The 25,883-nt window shown below is 38.3% G+C and overlaps 1 protein-coding gene across 1 annotated transcript in view; it reads left to right on the top strand.

Annotated features, from left to right (window-relative positions):
* The window catches only part of atp6v1ba (ATPase, H+ transporting, lysosomal, V1 subunit B, member a), a 31,081-nt gene extending 5,446 nt beyond the window's left edge, over positions 1 to 25,635 (top strand). Inside the window, exons 2-14 of the mRNA XM_047602959.1 lie at positions 9,909 to 9,964; positions 10,180 to 10,278; positions 11,816 to 11,909; positions 12,495 to 12,572; positions 14,633 to 14,772; positions 16,483 to 16,584; positions 17,620 to 17,717; positions 17,912 to 18,035; positions 20,376 to 20,526; positions 21,082 to 21,164; positions 21,418 to 21,522; positions 21,925 to 22,054; positions 24,556 to 25,635. Of these exons, the coding sequence (XP_047458915.1) occupies positions 9,909 to 9,964; positions 10,180 to 10,278; positions 11,816 to 11,909; positions 12,495 to 12,572; positions 14,633 to 14,772; positions 16,483 to 16,584; positions 17,620 to 17,717; positions 17,912 to 18,035; positions 20,376 to 20,526; positions 21,082 to 21,164; positions 21,418 to 21,522; positions 21,925 to 22,054; positions 24,556 to 24,698 (1,403 nt within the window). The 3' untranslated portion in view covers positions 24,699 to 25,635. The remainder of the gene's footprint in view (positions 1 to 9,908; positions 9,965 to 10,179; positions 10,279 to 11,815; positions 11,910 to 12,494; positions 12,573 to 14,632; positions 14,773 to 16,482; positions 16,585 to 17,619; positions 17,718 to 17,911; positions 18,036 to 20,375; positions 20,527 to 21,081; positions 21,165 to 21,417; positions 21,523 to 21,924; positions 22,055 to 24,555) is intronic.
* The last annotated feature ends 248 nt before the right edge of the window (positions 25,636 to 25,883 follow it).

The raw sequence follows: 25,883 nt of genomic DNA, 5'->3' as shown, positions 1-25,883 counted from the left end.
AAAATCGGAGTTCTCATTATCCGATTGAGAGACCCAGATAATGCGAGTGGAATTTGATTTTCTCTGGTATATTTCAGTGACTGGATTCCAGTTGTTTCTTTGTAAAGCGGCGATCTAATTTCCAATCTCAGGGTGCAGTCAAAAGTACAACAGCTCTTCACCTCTTTTTTTAATTATTTATTTTTATTAATTTTACAATTCAGACACCATTAAAGCCTGAGATTCTAACCAATGTGGCTAATCTCCAGTGGCTGTAACCACGGAGACTTCTGCTTGCTGTGACGTCATGTGCCTACCCTCTATTGCTGTTCAGGGTTGTATGGCAAAAAGGGCATCACTTCGACATTCCAAATTCTGGTTGCCTAGGTAACCCTCTTATGTGTTTCCCACCCCAAATGTTTCCACATGAAAAAGGCAGACCATAAATATTACTGGAGTATGGATGGAGCTAGCTCTTCTTGCTGTCTCCGTTTGAGAAGAAAATACAGTCATCGAAGCAGCTGCTCCATTTTGGTTTGTGTGAGTCTCTAAGTTCTTCCTCCATACTGAATTTAGTGGTAGGGACTAAGTCGTGGACAATGTGTCTCTGCACTAAACAAAACCCACCCAAACATCACGACTGGATGAAAATATAATTTCTACATTTTTCTTGCAGCAATGTCTCGTGACTTCAGCCTGTTACTAGAGATTTCTAACTTGTGCACAGTGACAATTAAAGTTCTCCACTTAAACTATAACATCAACGTACAGTATAGGAAATAACACACTTTATACGTGAATTTGTTCAGTATGGCCTGTTGCCACGCATGAAACGCACTATAAGATCACAATGTTGAGATGGTTTTTCACTACCATATTATCTTGACAGAGCTCTAAGAGAAGCAGCTATTGAAAAGCCACTCCGAGACAGCACAAGGAAATAAACAAATACATAAAATTTCTCATCAGACCAAGTCTTTTCTTTTAAGAGGCCTTTGTCTCTCTCATGTCAAATGCGACAAAAGCTATTAGCCCACGAAATGGCTCGTCTTTGTTTTAGTGGTGCATTCTGTCATTTAGTGCTATGAAAAGACATGGAGCAAGGCACTATACTTCTTTGTGAAGATTTAATTATTGGTAATGATGTAGTCACGATAAACAAATGTCTCATCTGTCACTATGAAAGTAATTTCTATAAAATCTGTGTTATTTTTGTAACACTTCTATAATCCACATTCTAATTAGGCTTAAGCAGCTTGCTTGTCAGTAGAGATAAAAAGACTTCTGTGGGCGTTTGCCATTCTTTTCATGAAAGAACATTAAAATGTAGGCTAAGGATTTGACACCATTTCTGTCTGTTGCATGAGCAGAAACCAATCCACGTGAACGGTACCCCTGCATCACTGACCACACATCAATCAGTTCTTGGCATTCTTGATCTTAAGGATTGGTTAGTCATTTTTGAGAAGTAACCATGTATTATACAATGCAAGAAGTTCCCCATTCCATTGCTCAACTTCCCCTCACACTTTGGGACTTAACAATGGCATCATTCTTGATTAGTGAAATGATTTCATCCTTTTAACATTTTTAAGGAATGTGACGTTGTAAGACCTCGTTTGAACAAACTGTATTTTCAATTAAAGAGTGAACACTCTGGAATTCACTACCTGCCATTTTAAAATGGAAGATTTTATAATGTTCTCCACAACTCCACAACAACTAAGGCCTGGTTCAAGTCTGGCCAGAGCTCCAACCATAACATCGGCCAGTCATTACTCACATGTATGTATAAGCTCATATTAAATTTGATTCATACCCTTTTCTTGTTTTTTTATTGATTTTATATAGCATTGAGTATAAATGGTAATATGTCATTGATGACTGTGTGGTGGCACCCATCAAGGGACTGGTGTTGGAAATTAGCTTTGGATACATACAGTATCTCAGGCATTGCTTCAGCATTTGCCTGTGTATATCTTTAGCTGTCCTTTAGTTGTTCATGACTGTATTGATTCCGTAACATTAAATCTGTGCAGCAAGCCCAATGTGTGTTTAAGAATTTTGTACTGAAACTTGTATGTATGCATTCAGTTGCCGAAAGCTTTCTTCTCTTTGAACTGGATTGCTGTGTATTCATATACCCAGGCCTGTCAACATGACTGAAGGAACAGTAGTATGCTAGAGCAGTGTTTACACAAAAAAATGTCGTATGCACGTGGGGGCTGAACTGAAGGCCATGTTGCTCAGTCACATAGATCAGCTATACAAAATAAGTGTAGTTGTGGGTATTTGGTTTACCAAAGGTCCTAATCAACAACATCTTAGGACACCCAGGTCAAGGCCTGTTTTTATGCTTCAGGAAACAGTCTTGACTTATGCTGTACTTCCATGTTGTGTATTGAATCAGATTAATTTAAACCATTAATTTTCACTTTGAATCTGCAAGGGTCTGTCAGACTGTGATAAAAACTATAGTTTTGTATCGGGACACAATGAGGAAACCTAATAAAGAGCTTAGTGAAATGACCTTGCGTGTCAAAAACCGCCACAGCAAATGGCAACAAACTGTCAAAGCTAATGTTTCTAGTTATTGTAACCAAAATACTCCGCCACCGTTTATGATAAAACTGTTGCATTAACCAGCTGCGTCATTATGCAGACAGTGTTTGCTCTCTTTAAAACTACCCACTAGCAAAAAGACAAGAGGCTCCACTCTGTTCCTGAATTTCTTCCAGGTCCAAGTTTGATTACACTTCCTCACAATCAATGCAGTGAGGTAGGGAGTCCTCTTTATATGGAGTACCAGTGTATCTGCAGGGTTAAAAAGCCTGTCTCATTTTGTACGTTTTTTTTAAAACTACAGCTGTGGAGGTGTCAAATCACAGGTTGGCCGGTGATATTTTGCTTGTATTAATTCTTAAAGTTGTCCTTTTGTTGACGGTACGTTCGGCTTGGCCTTCATCGGTTCATTTTAGTTACAGGTCTGCAGGTTAACAAGAAAAATTATTATTATTTATTTATTTATTTATTGCTGTTGTATCCAAAAAACATAGAAATAATTTCTTTATATATTTGTCATTCCAGAGATATGTGGAACGTTTGAAGAAATTGTCCAGTTACAAACTATTGAAAAATAATGATGGTATTACTGTAACATGCTCAAATTGTTATTATTTTATTGTGTAGTTTTGAGAAAAACCTACTTTTTTAAAACCTTGGTGTAAGTTTATCTTCAAAATTGTTTAGAATAATTATGACTACAGCAGCAGACCAGATGTTCGATTTGGGTACGTTGTTTTGTGTTTTTAGAGATAAACTTGTAGTTTAGGGGAAAAAACATCCGAATTCTGATATTACAATTATAATTGTACAGAGAGTTCCAGCAAAAACTGTTCCAACCACTGCCCAAACCTTGTGGAGCAGTGGTTGGAACATATATCTATCTGCTATGACTTGATGTCAAAAATGTTGCAGAGATTAGGTGTTTCTTAACCTGGCATAGCCACACTGAATTTTTATCAGAACATGAGGCTGGTAACATGCCATCCAGATTTCATTACGGGGTGTGTTTGAATTGATACAGAAAAATACCTGACTGCAATTGGAAAGTCCTCGACCATAGCCGTTTTGTTGAAAGCATATTTAATTGTACAATGCTCAGATTATGTGGAGAACTACGTTGTTACTCTGCTGTTTAGCACCACATACATCTCAATCCAAATGCCATAAGTTCCCAACAAAGCGACTTTCTGTTTGCTGTTCTGGCTTTTAGTGTCTATTAGCAGCCAAGCATTGGTGAAGTTATTGTGTGTGTATTTATTGTGTCTTCCACAATACATTGCAACATACATTTTCTTTGTCCCAAATAACTTCAGACATATGGGTCATGGTTGCAGGTTGCTCTCTTAACCATCTCTTAAGTGTTTCAGTAAGAAGTTGCTGTACTACTGTTCTCTTACCTCCTTATTTTATTGCCACCTCATTTTACTGACTCCATGTTAGCATTTGGAGTTTTTGACATGAAATGCTTGGTGTCTCTAAAGAATTGGTTTTGTTAATTGTAAGTCAATGCACTTCAGACAATCTCTTAAAACATTTATCTAAAAAAAAATGAGTTTTTATTATAAACACTATAAAAGCATAACTTCAGGGAGAAGAACACAAACTGCTACAGTCTACAGTCATCATTGACATCTTTAAATTCAGTTGAAACTGGTGAGAAGGTGAAAACGGTCAGAAATGTCATCATCATTACAGTCCACGAAGCACACCATCAGAATGTGTTTTTTTCCATTTAAACAACAAAAACAAAAAACAAGAAAAGAAGAAAAAAAAAACAAGTAACGCAGTGTGAGAAATGTTTTAACAAAAGAGTTAAAGTGAAATGAGCAGGTGGCCTATTTTGATCCCGTCCCTCTAAGAATCAGAATTGATTATTTAGAAGCAGATGTCAGCAGTACAGCTAGGAGGCTCTGAGGATTATGAGTCATATTTCCATGTCGGTTTGTCATGTTTGGGGCTTGTGGATGTGTGCAAGTACTTGATGGTGGGGTGAGAGCTGGTTGTAGGTTTTAGGCAATTAGCATTCCCATGTCCAGTGGGGCTGTGGGAATCCCTTGAAGTAGAGGCTAAGACGTGAATGTGAGGCTGCAGATCACAGCAGCCACTGCTTTGTTGCGCTCATTTATTGTCAGAATGATGATGCGCCCCCATCGCCATCCCAGCTCCAATTCCCTCCTCCCTTTTTCCTCCCCTTGAGTTCCCCCCTCTTTCAGCTGGGAAATTGAATTGTGTTGGAATGCTCTGTGCCTCTTTTCTGTGGTACTTGAATGGACTCTTTAGTATTTCACACCAAGGTGTCCTTCAGGGTGCGAGGTCAGGCTACCAAAACAGCTTCTAGTGGCAGATTAGGACCAATTAACATCTTTGTACACAAAGGGCTCTGGCAGCTGAACAGGCAGCAGGGTGACCCACACTGCTGTTGCATGCAAGCCGGGGGACCACTGCACTTGAGCTGAAGTAGCAAAAGAGGGGTGGAGAAAGTTTTCCAAACCTAATGGGAAATGTTGCTACTTCACACCTCATGAACATATAGCCCATTGAGCGGTCGTTACCTTGTGAAATGAGAGAGCAAACCACTTTTTTATTGTTATAGTTATACTTAAGAGGGTACCTTGAACTGTCCTATCTTTCTTTTCCTTTCATATAAAGATGGGCTACTATATATGGCTCAGGTTAGGCCTTTAATCCCACTCACTCAAAGACTGTACACACTTCAACTTTGTGCCACCAAGTTGTCCATATATTTGTTTTAAGCAATGAATTTTAGAAACACTTCAACTTGTAAGAAGTAGAAATTGATGATGTACTTCGTTGCTCATTTTGTAAGGTAGTTGGGAAAATGTAACTATTATAACAGAAATAAATACTCCTTCCAGTTTCATACCTGCCATCTCTATTTTCAAAGGGTGAAGGTATTAAAAGTAAAATTCCGTCACCATTCAAATGGAATTCCTGAAACCCTCAATAGTAGTAATTGTTTTCAGATCAGAAGAACAATTTTAATTGTTCTTGTTTTTTTTTAGCTGCTAGGTGTTTAATACTGTCTAAAAATCATCACATGCTAGCGGGTTGTGCTTGAAAGTTCGGCCAACATTGGGCTAATTTTCTTAAATGCTGATGATTGATTCATAACAAGTTAAGTTTGATTTTGCCTTCCTATCACCACAATCTGCAACTTGTCTGTTTACACTCTATCTGGAGCTTCACTGAATGTAAATGCCAAGCATTTATCCAGTGACTATTCCAGCTCCTTTTTTTCCAAACTAAATTTTTGATGCCATCAGTGTGGACAAAAAGAAAGGCAGCATTACTTTTATTTTATACGACACTTTTATACTTAAGTGTCATTTTTTTGGTTTCATTTTTTTCATTTATTTATTTATTTTTTTCGTTTTACTGACTCTATGCAGCATTTGGGTGCTGTTAGCAGCTGGTGGGTGCTTTTCAGAATTTGACTTTAAAATCAACAGCTTTGAAAGCTGCTTCTTCTTCTTTTTTACACCTATAATTTAGAGACTGCTTTTAATGTAGGCATTGAATGAATGTGATGGTTTTGTCAGATTGTACAGCTCTCCTCCAGGTTTTGGAGATGTTTTACATCCACACATGGGTGTAATATTCAGCTGCTGCCTCATATAGTTGCCACTTTGCACTAATGTTCAACATACATTTTCAAGTCTAGCAGATCCCTACGCTCCCTAACTGGATGTTACAGCCACAGGGTATATTTTATTTCAAGTAAGCTATGAATCTATGATATGAATGTAAATGAGGCAGTTTAATGTAAAATTGTTTTATATATTTCTGTGTTGATGTGATCGTCACATTTGCAGTCGCAAAGGAGGGTTACTTTATTAAAATTATATTTACTTCTTGTTGTTTATTAAGATGCAGCAGAATTATGTGTTCCCGAGCGGTTCCTATATAATTATGTAGCCCACTGCCATGTGTCTTTTTTTTTTTTTTTGTTGCTTGTGCACAATTTGTTGGCTAACTGTAACAGCCTATAATACAGGGGGGCATTTAAATATTAAAAAAATATTATAATTGAAGGGCATGCTTGGGCATAAGACAATATTACCTTAATTACCTCTTGCTATGTTCATTTGAACCATGATACTGTATACTGGCATGATGCAGATGGCAATATCAGGAATCACATGTCAATACCAAGTTCCAATTTTAGTCCTTACTGAAGATCTTCATTATATTTTGTAATGGGCCTAGTGAAACAATCAACTGTATGAAGTTGGCCGACGGAATAACTCCCCAAAAATGAAGTGAAAGCAAGTAGAGCGCCCCCTGGTGACAGTCCGAAACAAAGACACTAAGATGCACGTCAAACCATATTTTTTCAAGGATGGTTTCTGTCAATGTCGGTAGTTAATATACTGCTGACACATGCATAAGTGTTTTCTGTATGTAACAGTTATTATCAGAGTTATTATTATTATTATTATCATTAAGTTAAGTGATTTGATGTTATAGAAACAGATTGTGACATCCTAATGACTACGAGTTGCCATTCCAACTGCATTGTGAAGCAGTCTGTAGGACCATGAACGTAGAAACAAATGAGTTTAGTGTATAATCCAACATTTCTTTATATCGGGTGAAGTAGACCAGAGCAAACCATAGTAGTAATCAAACGAAAACGCAAGTGAAGTGTGGGTCAGTGATAACGCAACTCCAGTTTCGGACTGTACTGCTCAGCCTCTGGCTCCAAATTCGCAAAATAGCACCATCCGTATCCCTGGGAAAGTAGCGTGAGTTTTGTGGGGACATTTTGTCCATATTTATATACAGGGTGAGTAGCACATGCATGCTGATTCCTAACACTGACACATACACTGAAGTATGTTGCTAGGAGCTATTTCTGCATTTGGTTTTACATGCAGCTGAGCAACTTTGAATCAGTCTTTGCAGTTGCAGTTTTAAAAGCAAATTTAAATTTTTTTTACACATTTGAGCAAATCATTTGAGTAGTTGACACTTACAATGTGGTAACTAAACCATGAACTTGCTTCATTTTTCTCACTGGCAAATGAGGAAAACAAAGGTTATCCATGAACTACATGCCACCCCGATCTTGCGCTGCAAAACAAGGTTTTGTAGAACACAAAAATGTGTGTGACAACTTGAGTCATTCACCAAATTGTGGGCCCTGAGGCCACAACTGAAATAAAGGCTGTTTAGAGTAAAACTCATTTTACTTTGGAGAGGAAAATGTATTTTTTGTATCCGTGGTGCCCTTGGTTTTTATCATCACACTTGAGCCATCTTTTATCGTGCTCTCTTAACAGTCTCTACTGCACCCTCCCAGCACCACCTCCAATTCTACCCTCAACACACACACGCGCACACACACACAAACACACACTCCGTGTCTGGATAATAGAGGTTGAAATGCAGGTGTGTGTGTGGGAAATGGCGGCAATATTGTAGCACATTGACAGGTTATTTTGTTGGCCCCTGCCTAATTAGTGGCATAGTGGATGCACCCTGCTAAGCTTTAGTGCTTTATGTTCGTACCAGTCTGCTCTAATTTCCCTGCGCCTTTGATATCACCCCCGAGATTGACGGTTCGCACATAAAGAAGAACACCAGACCATGATAGAAAACCCAGTGGAAACAATGCTGCCACCTTCAGTCCCCTACCCCCTCCCACTTTCAATTCTATGTCTTTGCATTTTACCCACCAGCTCTGCAGATGTGCCTGGGCAGCTGTGGCGGGGTGGTCCTCGCGATGAATTCCCTTCCATGTCAGCTCAGCAAACATTTCTGTTTAATTCAGAGAAAGGAACATATTAGGTTGAGGTCGCTCCTCTCCACTGATGGCCTCTGCCATCTACTTGTGATTACAAGTTTGTCTCTCCAAGAATACATTGCAATTGTCTTGTTTTGCTGCCGTTTTTGAATCTGAAAGGTGCTGTGTGCGCAGTTGTTATTATTTACTGCTTTCTACTCGGTGCCCATTACTACAAGGTTAACAAACATGTGTACTGCAATGACATCTGTGTTATTTGTCAATTTATATGTGTACTTTGTCCTCAAAGGAGGTGCACGATTGAATGTAAAAACAGGACAAAGATTGTGGAAAAAATGTTGCTTATGAAAAGTATGTGGTTGTATAGTATTTGACCTTGTGCTTTCGGAAACATGTGTCGTCTTCCTTTATATATCTTCTATTTGGGATTCCATTGGTTAATGGGTTTTGTTAGTATTTTGCTCCTAAGTTGAAGCCACGTTGCTAGAGTCAGCTGAGTTGTTGCCTCATTTGAATAAATGATGACAAAATAAACACACAAAAATGTGTCAGTGTGCCTTTGTGGGTCACTGTCTATTATTTATCCTTAGTAATTCTGTAATATTGTTACTTATAGACTTACATGTCAGTACATGGAAATGTACTATGACTAAGACTGGAAGTGTTATCCCTTTATATCATGCAGATCCACAATAAACATTGAGGACCCCTATAAGCTGAAGTACTTTGTATCTTTGAACAAAGATGAGCTTGAGCTCAACATGTGCCTGTCTTGTCCCATCCTCTGTTTAACTCTCCATGCTTTATATGGCATTATTTTACGTCATTACATTTGTGTATTCTTCTATATCTTATTTGTGCTTTTCCCTCTCCTTTTCCTCTCTTCCTGCAAATATCCTTGGCTGCAGCTGTTTGTGATCTGCACTTACTGGTCCTACCTTTCTGCCCAGTGTTTGTGTTCTTTCTCAATTATTATCTTTTCTCTATCCGCTCTCCTCTCACCCCACCTTGTTTAGGCATACAGCTGCCCACCCTTTGTCTAGTTCTGCGCATGGTGTTTTTCTTGTTTAAGGGAACTTTTTCAGCCCCACTGTTACTAAGTGCTTGCTTAAAGAGGCATTGTTGACTTTTTAATATTGTGAGGCCTTGACAGTACTATACGTGAATGCTTATGTCACGAGTTGGCACAATATAAATAAAATTTAATTGAATAGGTTTCCTTGAGTTTTCTCGAATATTCTTTCAGTCCATGTTGGTGAGGTTATTATGGTTTTATGTTGAGAAAGGCCACAGGCAATTCTCACTAACCTTCATCAATGATGACCCTTTATTTAGTGCTAGATTATTGCAAAGTTCAGGACTAACCCAGTGTAATTGAACACAAGTGAATTTCCTGCATTTTTTTTCTTGACATTTGCCTGCCTTTGACATTTGGGCCTAGAAGTGCATGAAAGCTGTTTAAATCTCACTGTGAAAGGTCAGCTTGTGATTATAATGTGGTGGTTGTAGCGAACCCTAGTTATTCCAATGTTGATTGGTGGCTTTCGGCTGAGGAAATGGGCATGAATGAATGAACTGTGTCTCTCCTCTGTTTCAGCCTACTCCACCGTGTCAGGTGTAAATGGACCTCTGGTGATCCTTGATAATGTGAAGGTGAGGCTGCTAAGAAGTCATTATTATACTGGATATCTATGAATGAGTTCTCTAATTCCTATTACTTTACTGCTCATGTATTGTGTGAATATTAATAATGTATTGATGAAATCAGGACTGGAGATTGTACCACTCAGCAAACCATTGTACGTCACCACTCTATTTGTGAGGTTTCTCTTCTATTGATTTCACAGTGTTGAATGTCTTTGAACTAGTTTCCCAGATATGCTGAGATTGTTCATCTGACCCTGCCGGATGGTACCAAAAGGAGCGGGCAGGTCCTGGAGGTGATTGGAAGCAAAGCAGTCGTCCAGGTGAGAAAGTGTGTTACAGCTGACTGAAAGCACATGTATGTGTAAGAGTGTGTCTTATTAGTTGATAAAGGTTGAAAGATTTTGATATATGTGTATGTATGTATGTATGTATGTATGTATGTATGTATGTATACATAAATATGTATATTTATGTGTGTGTGTGTATACATACATACATACATACATACATACATACATACATACATACATATATATAAATATATATATATATATTTAAAATAATTTATTCGGGAGATGATAATAAAGGAAATTGCAATCTATACATACACTAATTTTACTCAAGAATAGACTTAGACAGACTTTAATGATTCATGAGGGAAATTACTTTGTCACCATAGCTTCATTGCAAATAAAAGTAAACACTCATAAAAACCACAAGAAAGATAAAATGAGATTAAATTAAAGTAAAATAAAAATAAGCAATGTAATCAAAAAAAAATGTACAGAATTAGCATTATGAAAATATACAAAAGTAGTTGTCAAAATAGTGTCCAAGGTGATGTGGATGTTTGGTCAGTTGCATAGCAACAGTGGTGCGGATCGTGTCGTCATGGTGTTTGTTTCCTTATTGGCTGAGGGAGGGATGTAAATTCAAACGGAGTGTGTCTGCATGTAAAGTCCTGAAGCCAGGCACAGATGTAGTGTGGTCCTATGAACCAGGTCTCCAAAGCACTTCACACAACACACTCCCTCTGGGTCCCATCAACCACACACAGTCCATCCATCCCGCTGCCAAAGACCTCACGTTCCCCATGCGTACAGACGGTGCTGCCGACCTGAACCTCCTTCTCCGCTCCTCCACCTCCAAATCCAGCCTGGCATCCAAAGCACTTCTTCTGAAGTTTAACGGGAGTCTCGGGTCTCACTCTGGGCAGCTCAGGGAAACACATAGCAGGGAAACACCAACGGATACAACGACCGCTCCGCCGAACTCCACAACCACGACACAACCAAAAAACAAAAAGTCCAGAAAAAACAAGACAAAAAACAAGCACAAAAAGTACCAAAAACCATTTGATTGGTTCAAAGAACATAAAAACAACAAGTCAGACAAAAAAAAAAAAAAACAACCATTAACATGCTAAGAACAACTTAAACAGGTTATTCTTCGCAGAGCTACTGGCGACATGCAGCCACTCTTTCAGGCGCATTTTCCAATGTGCGTGTAGGTGTGCGTGAGTGCATGTGCATGTGCCTGTGTGCCAAAAGAAAGTTTATTACTTTTCCTCTGCCTGCTTGTGTGTCCATCCATCAGTTTAGTCCAGTCTGTAATATCTGCCACTAAATGGATTCCACTACTTATTTCAGCATGGTAATAATTATGAAACAACAAAGGCGATGAAGACTATAATATTATTAGTTTATGGCAAAATGTGTACATGCAAAAACTAACATTCCCGTGAGACCCACTTTCACATTGAGTATATTGCCCATAAGTACATGTTTGCATGCTATCATGGTGACAATGGAACCACAATGCCAGGAAAACAGTTTTTTTCTTTTTAAAACTTTTTAGGTTTTTGAGGGAACATCAGGCATTGATGCCAAGAAGACGGCCTGTGAGTTCACTGGGGATATCCTGCGTACTCCGGTGTCAGAGGACATGTTGGGTAAGAGCGGCGCCAGCATTTGCATTCTAAAGAATGAAGTCCTTTGTTCAGGTTTTCTTCCTTTATGACTAGACAGTTTCCATAGCATCATTGCATCGTTTAAACATGAAGATGAACATTTTAAAGCATGATGAGCTCAAGTGTGTTACTGCCTTTTCTTCCCTGTGTAAATATTTCTGATGTTACTCGGTAAATGGTGAAAACAAAACAACCCTGAATCAGTGCTTTTATTTGACTGTTCTTGAATGTCTCAATCAATGTGATTATCTCAGTACAGCACAAGGTTACATACATTTGAAAAGATGCATAAAGTATACCTGCATTTGTTTCTGAAGTATCATTAATCGTGTCCGTGAATTTATAATTACATGACAAGAGCTATCAAAACACTCTCACTGTATCTGTTAAGACTCTGGGAGAAAACAGAAAAGATCAGATGTGGTTGGAAGTGTCATCTAGTGAAGTTCATTTTGTTTTTGGGTTTTAGTAATTAAAATTGATTTGTGTGGAGGTTGAAATTCAAACGGTTACTTATAAAATAGTAGTAGGTTTGTACTTTTGTTGAAAATCTTGTCTCTATTTCAGGGCGTGTGTTCAACGGCTCAGGTAAACCCATTGACCGCGGACCCAGTGTTCTGGCTGAGGACTACTTGGACATCATGGGTACGACCTTTATAACCTCTTATCTTCCTTTTGTTTTGTTTGATCATTCTCTGACCAAACTGATTTCTTTACTAGAATGCTTGTTACAAACAATGTAACCTCTGTAAAGTAAGATAATTTTTAGTTCTTCACTTCTAATAAATGTGTAAAGTACTTGAGTTTAGTTTTGTTGATGAAACAAATAAGAAAGACTCATTCGGTTTTATCTCTAGCGTGTACATATGAGCGTCAAGGCTCATTTTTTTGGGATCTTATTGGTACAAACAATTTATGTGGTTAAAGGGTTTATACCAGTAACATCCCAAAAACATATCAGGAGCTGGGCAAAGAAACTGGTCATTCTGAACAAATTCTTCTACTACAGTTTCCCTTGAAGAAACCAAACTACATGCAGCAGTTGCAATTCAACTACTTGTTTTTTCTGCTTTCCACTTTCAAGGGTGACTTGCAGGGCTTTAAAACAAAATCCTTTTTTCCCTTGGGTATAGTAGATTGTTGATATTTCAATGTTTTTTATGGTCCTTATTCACATTCACATCTATACATTGAAATTAAACCACTGGCACAAGAAGTAAATAATGTCTGTCTGTCTTCTCTAAGACTATTTCGTTGCAATAACTGTCAAAGGGAGGGCTGTATTCAGAAAAAGTCAATCAGCTCCTGGAGTTGATTGAGTTGTCTCATTGGGATGCCGAGATGCGTGGGTCAGAGCATCTCCAGGTCTTGTTAGGTTCCCCAGGGATGGGATGTTTCCAGTAGTACTGGCAATCTGTGGAATGAGGACCGGTAAGCTGATAGCAGAACCACGGGTGCCCAAGGCTTATTGATAGACATGGGAAGGAAACTAAGGCTGGTCGTCTGATTCATCAGAAAATGTACTGTAGCACAGTGATACTCTGGGAAAATGTCTCAAGACATCAGCAGCACAAAAGTCCTCAAAAGAGAACCCAGTCAAACAAATGAAACAGAAATATCATGCTCCTGTGTTTATTTATTCAAGAAAGTGAATTATTTGCACAGATGTATGGTGGAAGAGTAAGTGAACCCTTGATTTTAGCCCATTTCTCAGAAGAGAACAACTTCTGGTCAGAGATGTTGGTGGATTTCCTCACATGAACTGCTTGCTTGCAGAAACGAAGAACATTTTGAGGGATGCAGATATTAAGACTACATATTAGGGCAACAGCATTCACTCCTGGTCTCTTTCAGCATTATACTCATTAACATTGCTAATAATCACTACTGCATCCAAGGCAAAAATGAGAGAAAACTCCTCTGTTCCTCTTTACTGGCTGAATAGGGTAAAACGAACAACTCACTATTCTTAACAAAATCATGAGCATAATGTCACAATGAAAAATTGTGAAACTGGATGGTGGTTTAGTAACTGATCTTTGAGGAATCTGGGTTGACATTTGTTGGCTGTGTGCACTAACGAGTGAAAATGTGTTTTCCTCTTGGAGCAATATTATCCAGTTATCATTGGGCGGATGCAGCATAGTTTATTTATTCTGTCTTTAAAACCACAAGGAACAAATTGATAGAGTAAGCAATACCAGTTATATATAATTGAACCCAACTGGCAACATTCCTGACAGTCGTGCGCATAAAACTGTAGTCCTTGTACTATTAAATTGCAGGTGAGAGAAACATGAAAAAACATGTTTATAGAAAAGATCTTTATCGACTCGGTGGAATCGTGGCTCGTAGTGGAATGGTTTTATTGAAGTAAATAGATGCTTACTGTCAGCTAGCTTGATACAAATGATACGTTGGTAGGATCAAAAAAAAATTTTCACTCATTTTTGGTATAACAGTACTTCTCTTAATCATATTGTTCTTGTTGATATTAATTTTTAGTTCTAATTTTTATATTTTATATATTTAATATATTTTACCTTGGTAACCTTGCACCAAACCATAAACATAAATGGCTATTTCACTGAATCGTTATTTTATCATTATGTTGAATGCGGGTTCTTATGTTGTTGTCTACGTCCTGTATAACACTCAAGTGTCTTTTCTCAGTCTCCAGCTGAAACAGTCTCTGTGTTTTCTAGGTCAGCCCATTAATCCTCAGTGCCGTATCTACCCGGAGGAAATGATCCAGACTGGCATCTCAGCCATAGATGGCATGAACAGCATTGCCAGAGGCCAGAAGATCCCCATTTTTTCTGCTGCTGGGCTGCCCCACAATGAGGTGAGACTACCACATCCGTTTATTTCTTAAAAGATAATACTTGATTTGTGAGATATTGTTCTCTGGTGTCACAACAAAAGCAAGCTTTTGCTCTTTTGTTGGAAATGCAGTCACAGGTCAGCTGTCAGCAAACGAATAATAATGAACAATACTGATTTGCAGATTTCTTCAGTTTTGCAAATCCCGAGTTCCCTCAATGTGCATATGTGCTATCACATTATGATAACACAGACACTGGCTTAATATCATACAAAATCGACTGTCGCCAATAAATATCCATCATCTAATTACGATGTATTTTCATTCCTAAATCACCAAAAGCTTTTGGATCATTTTTAGTTCTGTGGCGGTCTCATGATGGAAATGTTCAACTTCACTGAGTCAACTCATTAACAAGTGTCATCTGTTTTTCCCCCATGTCACATGACGGCTGTTTTGCTTCCTTCCAGATATTTCTGGGCCACACAGCGGAATTTCCTTACTCATTTTCTTCTGCTTAAAAAAAGAGTTGCTTCATGAGTGTCCTCTTTATAGTTACTCTACATAGTTGTTTATGTTTAAATGACAGGAACATTTAAAACTAACTAATAAAATATTCCTGGTACCTAATCATTCAAATTCCAGTTCAATCAAACTCACTATACACTGTAAAACATTGCAAGGGAGTAAAACTTCCAAAACAAAAGTTCATCTGCTCCCTTAAAAATTCAACTAAACTCGAAAAAAGTGAAAAAAGTTATAACTAATGATCATTTATTCGTTCAATTTGATAGTAAAAGGCACTTATTAGGTTACATTATCCATTGTGGAGCAGGAGTTCTAAACCTATTAATCTTGTTTGTTCAAAAATGTATAATTTGTTTTAAAATGTATTGACAAGATATTCAAGAGTTGAATTGTCATCTAATGTAGTTCAGGCCGTTTAGAGAAGAGGAAATCAAACTTTGATCCACCAAAAACGGACACATTTTTTTGTATCACTCCTTCTCCTCCCCCGTAACTTTTATCAACTGAACTTAGACATGAGTTAAATAAACATTGACCACAAAGTGAAAACTCAAGGGATGCAAGACAATGGATTCGTTTGAGTTTTTTAAAACTTTAAAGCTGGAGATAGACAAGAAAAATGTTAACTTAATGGGGCTCTAATGTTTTACAGTGTACTCACATTGGAAATTAAACCAACAAAATTAGACCATACTTACAGAAGTGTAATCTGTTATTTCTAAAAAGAAGGATTTTATTGACATTGTTCACTGGTCAAAGTAGAACACCTTTGGATATCTACACTTTGTGTTAAAAAAAAAAAAAATAAAGGGAAAAAAAATGAACACAAATTACCAATGGCCCCAAAGACAATTCCATTGTATTTGACAAACCAATATCGATCGATTCTATCTACCGCAGCACTCTTACACAATTTAGGTTTCTGAGGTTACAAGCTGCTGACTGTTACTGATGCTCTTCAGCTTGGAGAAGAAAAAAAAATAGTTTTAGAACCAGTGTTGACCCCTGTATTATTCTCTTCGCTACTACAGTTCCTTCTCAGTCCTCAGGGACAAAATGTAATGCAGTTACTGTCACACAATGAAAAACTGTCAGAAGGTAATGGCCGTGCGTTTCTTTGAGTATTTTGGGAGATGTTTTAATTGCTTCTGAAACCTTATAACTGTTACAGTTACTCTTGACTGTCGACCTGTTCAATTTCAGATTGCTGCACAGATCTGTCGCCAGGCTGGCTTGGTGCAGAAGTCTAAAGATGTGATGGACTACAGCGCTGAGAACTTTGCCATTGTCTTTGCAGCCATGGGGGTAAGCAGGAAAACTTAAGCATTCAGCTTTTTATACCCTTCCACACCCACCTCATCTGTGGCTCTAATCCCCCTCTTAACCCTGACCTGACACCCTCTCCGCTCTTTCCCGCCTTGCTTCTGTCTTTTATTCACCAGGTGATTTAACCTTTCACTCCCTCTTGTTACTTCTGCACGTCTGAGCATATCCCCCAGCCATGCAGGCAGGTTACTAATTCAACAGGCCCTTTAACACTGTCATCATTGCGGTATCAAATTCGCTGCTCCTCAGCTGCTGCTCTGTTGTGTTGTAATGCCCCCGATTGTAACATCCATCAACACACATGCACACCCTGTCCCATAGTGGTTAGTCAGGCTAATTGTTTATACAAGTCAGCAAATGGATATGTATTTTTTTGAGCTTTTTAAGCTGTTAACACACAAAGTAACAGCAATGCATCTGTTTAGTGGTAAACCTGTTGAAAGTGTACACCACTGCAAGGTTCCTGTCAGGAACTGGTGTTCTTATTTCTTCTCTGTAGTCAATTTCTGGTCTTGTTTAATTTCAACTGACTTAGCCCATTAATTGACAAACATTTTAATATTCTATAAATTATCTGTGTATTTTAGGAAAAATGGCAAGCATTTGTAACATTTCAAGTCTTCTTGGTCCCTTGAATGTCCATTATACCATCATGTATGGCTTCAAAAAAGTTAGGAAATCCCTCAGTATTGCAGCCTATGAGAGAAAAAGTTCTCAGCAGTGACTGTGCTACCTCTGTAAAGCACACCGTTCTCTAAATGGTCCTCTTGTCTCTGAAGTATACTACAACAGACTTATGTAAGAGCAACTTTGGATTTATTTCTGATTCTGATATTCTGATATAAAGAAAATTCATGTTTCAGAACAGCAGGTTCCTTTGTTAAAATCCTTATGTAGTATATTAATCTCACATTTTGAAAAAGACTCTAAGCTGGAAATGTTCCAAAACTCATCTCATGGTAAAATCAAAAATGAATCATGAGTGTTTAAGAGTTTGTATTGTTTGTGTCTCAGGTCAACATGGAAACTGCACGATTCTTCAAGTCAGACTTTGAGGAAAATGGCTCCATGGACAACGTCTGCCTTTTCCTGAACCTAGCCAATGACCCCACGTAAGATTCTGTCATGTTTTTGGAAGGCTTGATTTGTTATCAGCTCTGCATCATGTTCTACACACATGCTGTTATGCTTACTGATAAATATTTACCTTCAAGTATACAGGGAGCAGTTACGGTTTAATGAATTTAGACATCAGATTTTGTTGTGTATGTCCACTGGAGTTACTGTTATTTCTGTGACCAATTAGTATCGAGCGTATCATCACACCTCGGTTGGCACTGACTACAGCAGAGTACCTGGCCTACCAGTGTGAGAAGCACGTCCTGGTCATCCTCACTGACATGAGCTCTTACGCTGAGGCTCTGAGAGAGGTAAGACTACCAACTCCACTATCTTAAACAATATTTGTTTTTTCCATTTGTCACCGTCTTTCATCTGTGTTCTCTTTTGGCTTATAAAGACAGAATTATTAAAGACATCCAGTATAGTTTTTGTTTGGAATGACAGTCAGAGGCTTGGTCATATTGAAATCCACCAGTATCATCATCTGAATACTGCTTCAAGGATGCAGCTCAGGAAATCTGAACATGATTAGTGCCACTAATATCCTTTAGTTTTATAGAAATAGGGTTTATTACATCACTTGAAATATTTCTTCTTAGTTTTATACTTCTTATGCTTCAAAACTTTCTAATTCCATCTAGTTCCATAATTTCCAGCATGACAGAATTTTGAGATCTGTCCTGTCCAAATGTTAGTGTTGTTGTAATACACTTACGCTGTATTTCCTGTAGATGTTAGTACATACTGTATCTCTGAAGGCTCTAGTAGCTCTATAAGCACCAAACCATGCAGCAGCCCAGCAATATGTCACATCAATGTAAAATCGCCTCAGTATTAGCGCAAAGGTGATAGACTCTCTAAAGTCTTGAGCTTCTTGCTGAAAGGGAGGATAATATGCCTTTCATTCTTCTAGGAAATACCTTAACTTAATTATTGTCTGCTCAGCTTTAAAAGGAAATGGTTCCCCACTCTGCCCCCCTCCCTCTTCCCCACCTACTGCCCTCCTCTCTCCTTGTGGCGAGGAGTTGAGTCCTGTCTCCTCTCTCTTTTGTGTCTCTATAATAATCCTTTTATGTTGTACAGTTTGCTGTCTCAATATGTTGGCAGCACAAAGCAGGTTTTTAAATGGTGCACATGCATGTGCGTTTTCCCTCCTTGCATTTGCTGTCCACAGCCTTGACACAGGAACGGCTGCACCAATAGTAGGCCAAGACTGACTGGCAACTTGAAGGGTAATTCAGCATTTACAAAGAGCTAGGACATTAACATTTAACTTCTGTTCCTTTTCACACGAGAAGGTTCAGTTTTGCATTGAATCTGCTGTTCATGAGTGTGTAGCCTGCTCTTCAACCTTAGAATCCAAGGATGAATGGGATGTATTTCTTTTCCCTATTGCTCTGTATTCACTTGACTTTTGGAACAAGGATTTAGTTTTGGTCATTTTTGCAGAGAGTCAAGAAACAGAAAGGGAACATTTCCAACCAGCTATTGGCCTCTTCTGAGACATAATAAAGGACTTAGCATCACTTGACTTTTCAAAAGTAAAGGGTTTTTGTAGAATATATTTTTCTTTGTTTACGTGGCAGGGTATAGAAAAAAAGTCTTAAGACAAATGTGTTTCTGTGGCTTAACATAATTACTTTTTGTTTTTAAACCCATCTACTTGGTAAGGTCAGGAATTCAGGACAATTGTTTCTTTAATAAACAAAAGACAGTGTAATGTGAAACATGTTGTCTGGTTTGGCTAACCCATCGAGACCACATATATACTATTACTATGCATAATACATTTTGTGTTCTACAACACTAGCATATTTATTGCTTGAAATTCTTGATTAAACAGTAGCATTTATCAATTGATTCTTTGACATATCTTGAGCTATTTGATTTAAACATGGAATTGGTCCAACGTACTTACCTTGAGAGACTGATCCATCAGAAACCCTGGCAATGGATCCATGCTAAGTTAATGGAGCAGTATTGCTTTTGCAGTGTAGTTAGTTTTTGCCATTTCAGTCTATGCCTTTCCTCTTACAGGAGTAATATTTTTTAGACATGATTCTGTCTTGACTAATAAGGAATAATGAGGATTGCATGAGTTTTATGAAGTGCATAAATCTCTGAACAAGACATTGATACATTAATGGGACTTTCTGCCACGCGGATTAAGACCAAACCCACTTAGCTAATACCTCATGATATTTGCAAACAGTAGCATTGCAGAATATAAATGTTTGAACACGTGTTGCTGCATCTGCATAGGATCTCCAGTCAGTACAGCATCTGTGGTACCATTGGGGCTATCGAAAAACAAGTGATCTTGTTAACTTCACAATTTTAGCTTTGGGTTGGTAGGCCAAGATTACAAAGAGGTAGGACTATCATGACTTTGGCGCAAAGTATTACCCCTGTAAGAGCCCTTCACATATTGCAGTTTTGCCAGACACAGTTGTAGGATTCATGTCATGTAAGGATCCATATCTTTTCTCAGGGGGTGCTTACAGTCATATGGAGATCAGCTGGTGAAGAGATAATGATGCAGCTTTTAAAATTCCTCTGATTTGACAAAAATAAAGCTGTTCAGTGTTGCGTCCTGCCACTTGTTCTTTTAATCACTCTTATGACACCCCCACACTGGTTATCATTAGGTCTCCGCTGCCAGAGAGGAAGTGCCTGGCCGTCGTGGATTCCCTGGCTACATGTACACTGACCTGGCCACCATCTATGAACGTGCTGGCCGAGTAGAGGGCAGAAACGGCTCCATCACCCAGATCCCCATTCTCACCATGCCCAACGATGGTGAGAGCAGCCGCTAATCTCTCAACAGCTTGTGAAAGTGATTTTTTTCCACAGCTTTCAGTTTTGTAGGGGGCACACATGATTTATGACTATGTGCTTAGGGTGTTTTGTGTATATGTTGAATGTCGGTGTGGTCATACTTATTGTACTTCTATTTTCCTAAAATGCCCAGATGTCTCTGCAAGTCCTTGTCTAAAAATACTGGAGTAGATATCTTAATGGGAATAAGGAGACATTTTTGATGCCTGCAGTTACCATAGCAACGTGTATGAAAAGCCCTCTCCTATCTAGTTGAACAGGATCTCCCCATTACAGCATTGAGGTGGTGATTGTGTTGGCTTTTCCTAAACACTGCTGGTGGGCCCAAGGGCTTGATTTAGACCAAAGGTCTTCAAAGGGAGATAGGTAGAGAAATTCTCTCGACTTGTGTCCTACATTTGACATTGTTTTAGTACAAGAAAATCATGAGCAATTTGATGTCTTTTACTGAATATGAAGTCAACAGATCCGTTACAACTAACATATATATAATCAATACATTTTTCTGTCTTCCAGACATCACCCATCCAATTCCTGATCTGACTGGATACATTACTGAGGGTCAAGTCTACGTTGACAGACAGCTACACAACAGACAGGTAACCTGTTGTCCTTATTTAAAGACATTTTTGTATTATTATCATGTTTTTTGCAAAAAAATAAAAAATCCCAAACTGTTAATATGATGGACCACCACTGATGGAAATGATAAGAAACTGCTTTCACAGGGCTTATCCCATCCTTACACAGATTTGAGATCAAGTACACTAGACCCTATACCTGACCTCTTCACTAAGACTTTTTTTCTATTAACAATTCATGGAATCACACAGTGTCATATTTTCCTTTCAGATCTACCCACCAATCAATGTGTTGCCCTCGCTGTCCCGTCTAATGAAGTCTGCCATTGGTGAGGGGATGACCAGGAAGGACCATGCTGATGTGTCCAACCAACTGGTAACAAATCTTACCTATCGCACCACAATGATACTCAGTTCTTTTCATCAGCACGTCAAGCCAACCTTAAGACAGGGGGCATGTACACAAAGAATGTTGTCAGAAAGTAATCTGATTTTAATTTAATAATTATTTAATAAATTATTTAATTAATTTAATAAAATGGTACAGTTTTTCCTTTGATCCATTTATGAAAAGGTTTGTAATATAATAAGTAAAATTTCCCTAGGTGGCTATATGTTGGCCTCTCTTTTTGGTTAATTGTTGCTAATATTTTCCTATTGACCCGATTATCACAATGTATAAACAAGGGTAAATGGAAAAAGCATTGACATTTCATTCATATAGAGTTTTTTTTTTTTTCAGACTGATGTTTAATATGTAATATCTGCTTGTCTCCAGTATGCCTGTTATGCCATTGGCAAGGATGTCCAGGCCATGAAGGCCGTGGTGGGAGAAGAGGCCCTCACCTCTGATGATCTGCTCTACCTGGAGTTTCTACAGAAGTTTGAGAAGAATTTCATTGCTCAGGGTAAGAACACACCAAAGGAATGGCTCACAAATTATTTCTACATATTAGCTCTTGAGGTTAAATGTCATTCACAAAAATAAACCATCCATCATGTGATGTGATTTAATATGTCCAGATGTTAACATGGATTTTTGCATTTGATGGGAACAGCTGCGTGATACATGCATTCATCTCCCTCAGTTATTAACATATCTCAAATGATACATATTCTGTATAATACAGAATGGGGAAATGTTGAGTGTTAAAGCTGCATATGCATAAAGCTGCAGGTTTGGTTGTAAAGCCTCGCAGCAGCAGGAAGGAAGGACCTGCGGTAACACTCCTTCACACAGCGTGGGATGGAACATTGTTGGGGTCAGGTCTACTTGTAATATGCAGTTCAATGGCTTCATTTGTTCAGGGCTTCAGTTCATGTTCTATGCTATATATTTCATGGATTTATTTGTATAGGACATTTTTTATTTTCCTTCCTTCTAGGTATCCAATAATGTTCAGTTCTTTTCATCAGCACGTCAAGTCAACCTTAAGACAGGGGGCATGTACAGAAAGAATGTTGTCCGAAAGTAGTCAGATTTTAATTTAGTAATTTAAATGGTACAGTTTTTCTTGTGATCCATTTATGAAAAGGTTTGTAATATAATAAGTAAAAATTTCCCTAGGTTGCTATATGTTGGCCTCTCTTTTTGGTTAATTGTTGCTTATATTTCACTATTAACTGGAGCCATTACACAACATTAAGTTGCACCAAGAAGGGCAAGCCCAGCATCACTAGCCCACTAGCAAAGCATGTTTCCAAGTTTGCACCCTACTTTTAAAACAAAAGCTGGTGCTCATCCTCATCATAAAGGCTATAAAACTAAAAAGCAAAATATATATATTTTGTCATAACTAGTTTGTTACACAGTAATCTGTTTTTTTCTTTTTCTTTTTTTTTTTTCTCCCAACTTCACTTTCTGTAGACTTTTTGTAGCAAACTAAATGTCTGTGCGACTGGGTCTGCCTGTCACATCAAATGTTATTAACTTAAAATAATAACAGGTAATGAAATTAACTGTGGCTAATTGCATACATATTAGGCAAATAAAATGATTATATTTTGACAGAAGAAATAATAAGATGTGGTATTTAGGCATTGTGGGAACTATCACATAGCTAGTGATGAAACTGTCTCCACAGTGTCAAACAGTGACACTCAGTGACTTTGAAAACCCTGTGTGTGATTCCGTGTGCTTGCATAGTCCACCTGACCTTGGTGTCAGGAAAACTGAAAAGATATTAACAGCCTGAGTAAGGTGTTTTGAATGCAAATACAGCATAATGGACTATGTCACTGCTTAGTGAGAACACAGGTGTCTTGTTTAATTATCTCACTTAAGATCGAATTCCATGTAAAATAGCTATTTAAATATGGTAAATAAGACATGCTAGGCACATACTTCTGGCTGTTTTTATTTTAGCTCTTCTAGTACAGTAAATTGATTTGAAAAATGGGGGTGGTTGTGGAATTCACATTTTATTTCTGAGTTTACATTTGTCCCTGGAAAAATTGATCCGTTTCTGTTCCTCTTTTCTTGAAAGTGTCTAAACAAAGTGGTGAGACTATTTAACCATCTTGGTAAATACTGTACATACAGAGCTGGATTTCCTCTTTTCAACACTGATGGATTCCACAAGAGAATAGCCATCACAGCAAGACAAGATAGGAAATAGAGAGGGAAACATTTTTAGCCTTTTTCTTCTCAGCTCACTACTGTAGCCAAACAACAGTTTCACTACAATAACAGCCACTAGAAGCTAAATTGGGGCCAGAGCAGGGACAAACAAGACCTCAAATCATTAACTTAAAAATTAATTTGGAAATGGATGTGACTTTAAAACTTTCAGTTTGTACTGGATTTATTACCTAAAGGCATACTTACACTTGGCTACAGATGCTGTTACTGAGCATGTTTGACCCCAAAGTCCAGTTAGTTTGATTGCTGTGATTGTTCCAAGCATGGCTTGACATTCCTCCTGCTTCGAAGCAAAGTGATGCTATTGAAAACACAATGAAAATCAATTCAGACAAAATAGAAACGTCTAACAGTCCTGACTGAATAAGTTCATTACCCAAACTATTGAAATCATATTTCACATGTCTGGAAAAAAACAAGGAATATTTCTCTACCTGAAATATTTGTAGCGGAGACATGTTTGTGGTTTTAATAACACAATCCTTTGGCAAGATGAAAGTATATATGTGACAAACAAGAGCAGAACTCTCAAGGTTAGACAAATGCATATGGGAGATTTCTTAGTGTTTCTAAGTGTTTCTAAGTGTTTCTTAGTGTGTGTAGTTTATTTTAGTTTTTTGTTTGTTTTTTTTCCATTGGCTGCCAGAAGGTAGACAGTATTCTGTTGATAAAGATACATTTTTCCCCCATATTGTTTCCAAACTGAGAGCACCAGTTGTCATGTTTGGATGATGACCATCACCTCTGTGGCCGTTGTGTCTCCCTCAGGACCGTACGACAACAGGACAGTATATGAAACCTTGGATATCGGCTGGCAGCTGCTGCGAATCTTCCCCAAGGAGATGCTCAAGAGGATTCCTCAGAGCACCCTCGCAGAGTTTTACCCCAGGGAGTCTGCAGCTCGTCACTGAGGCACAGTTGATGGTGGTCTGTTTCTAGCCCAACTCACCTGCCTACCCCCTCCCTCCTTTCTCTGTATTCCTTTCTTCCTTTCGTCTCACCCTACACCCCTTGTACTTGCAGGGACTTGTAGACTGATGTTTTCAAGCCCTCACCAATACCAAACCTCACCATCCTTCCCCCATTGTTCTTACTCTAGTTCTTCTCCTTCCCATGAATCAATGCTCAAACGCTCTTTTCCCCTACCCTGAAAGAGAACAGGGCAATAATCTCCCCCTTCTGTAGGTGTACTGTAGGTATCCGTGTCCATAAATTGTGTATAGAAAGTGTCCGTGGTTGTAATATCTACCCTTGATTGCAAAATGTGAACATATCATTATAATTTTAGATCAGTCCTTATTTATTCAAGTGTGTTACTGCTGGATCTTCCTTTTTCCCCTCAGATAAAAGTTGTGTAAAACCCCCCTCTAAAACAACTGGATCCCACTGAAGAGAGATGTGCGCATAGGTAATACTCCAAATACAGTACCCCTTCAGTCAGGACCAGTTAGTAAAGCTCAATGAGTTTGGAATTGTTTGAGCTTGGTTGAAATGTTGATTCAAATTGATTGACATCTTTTAAACTAGGACTGAACTACATGTCACCATAAAGGTATTAGCTGGGGCAACTGCTGTGCTTTTCCTCAGTAAACACAGATCAGATGTTTACTGCACGTTTCATTTTACTTCTTCTCTTTTTACTTTCATTTGGGTCCTCTTGCTTCATCTCCTTACTCCAAGCACAGTGGACATTTACATTTGTATTTTGTTGTTTGATTTGTGTTGCAAAAAAGACAAGTATATAAGAGTATATTAAACATTCCCTTCTGCAGAAACAAATTATCTGTTGTGAAACTGTAATGGTTGTGTGAGTTTGTGTCCATGAATAAATTAAATTATATGACAAAACTTCTCTGTTCTGGTCTTTATCACAACTTCATGAGGGGTTTGTCAGGCTCCTGACATGATCATGTTTCCATTATATTTGTTATCGATATAGTTTGTAAATGTTATGTCCAAAAAGCATTTAAACGCCATGACCATGACCTGGATGACTGAGACAGATGTAAATGTTGTCCGGTGTGGGATTCGAGTCAGGCCTCATCACAGGGGGCGGGTGCTCTACTCACTGAGCTAAACACCACCCCCGCCTCTGG

Source organism: Mugil cephalus, chromosome 13 (assembly GCF_022458985.1).
Source record: "Mugil cephalus isolate CIBA_MC_2020 chromosome 13, CIBA_Mcephalus_1.1, whole genome shotgun sequence".
Classification (NCBI taxonomy): domain Eukaryota; kingdom Metazoa; phylum Chordata; class Actinopteri; order Mugiliformes; family Mugilidae; genus Mugil; species Mugil cephalus.
This window is presented reverse-complemented; position numbering and strand designations above follow the sequence as displayed.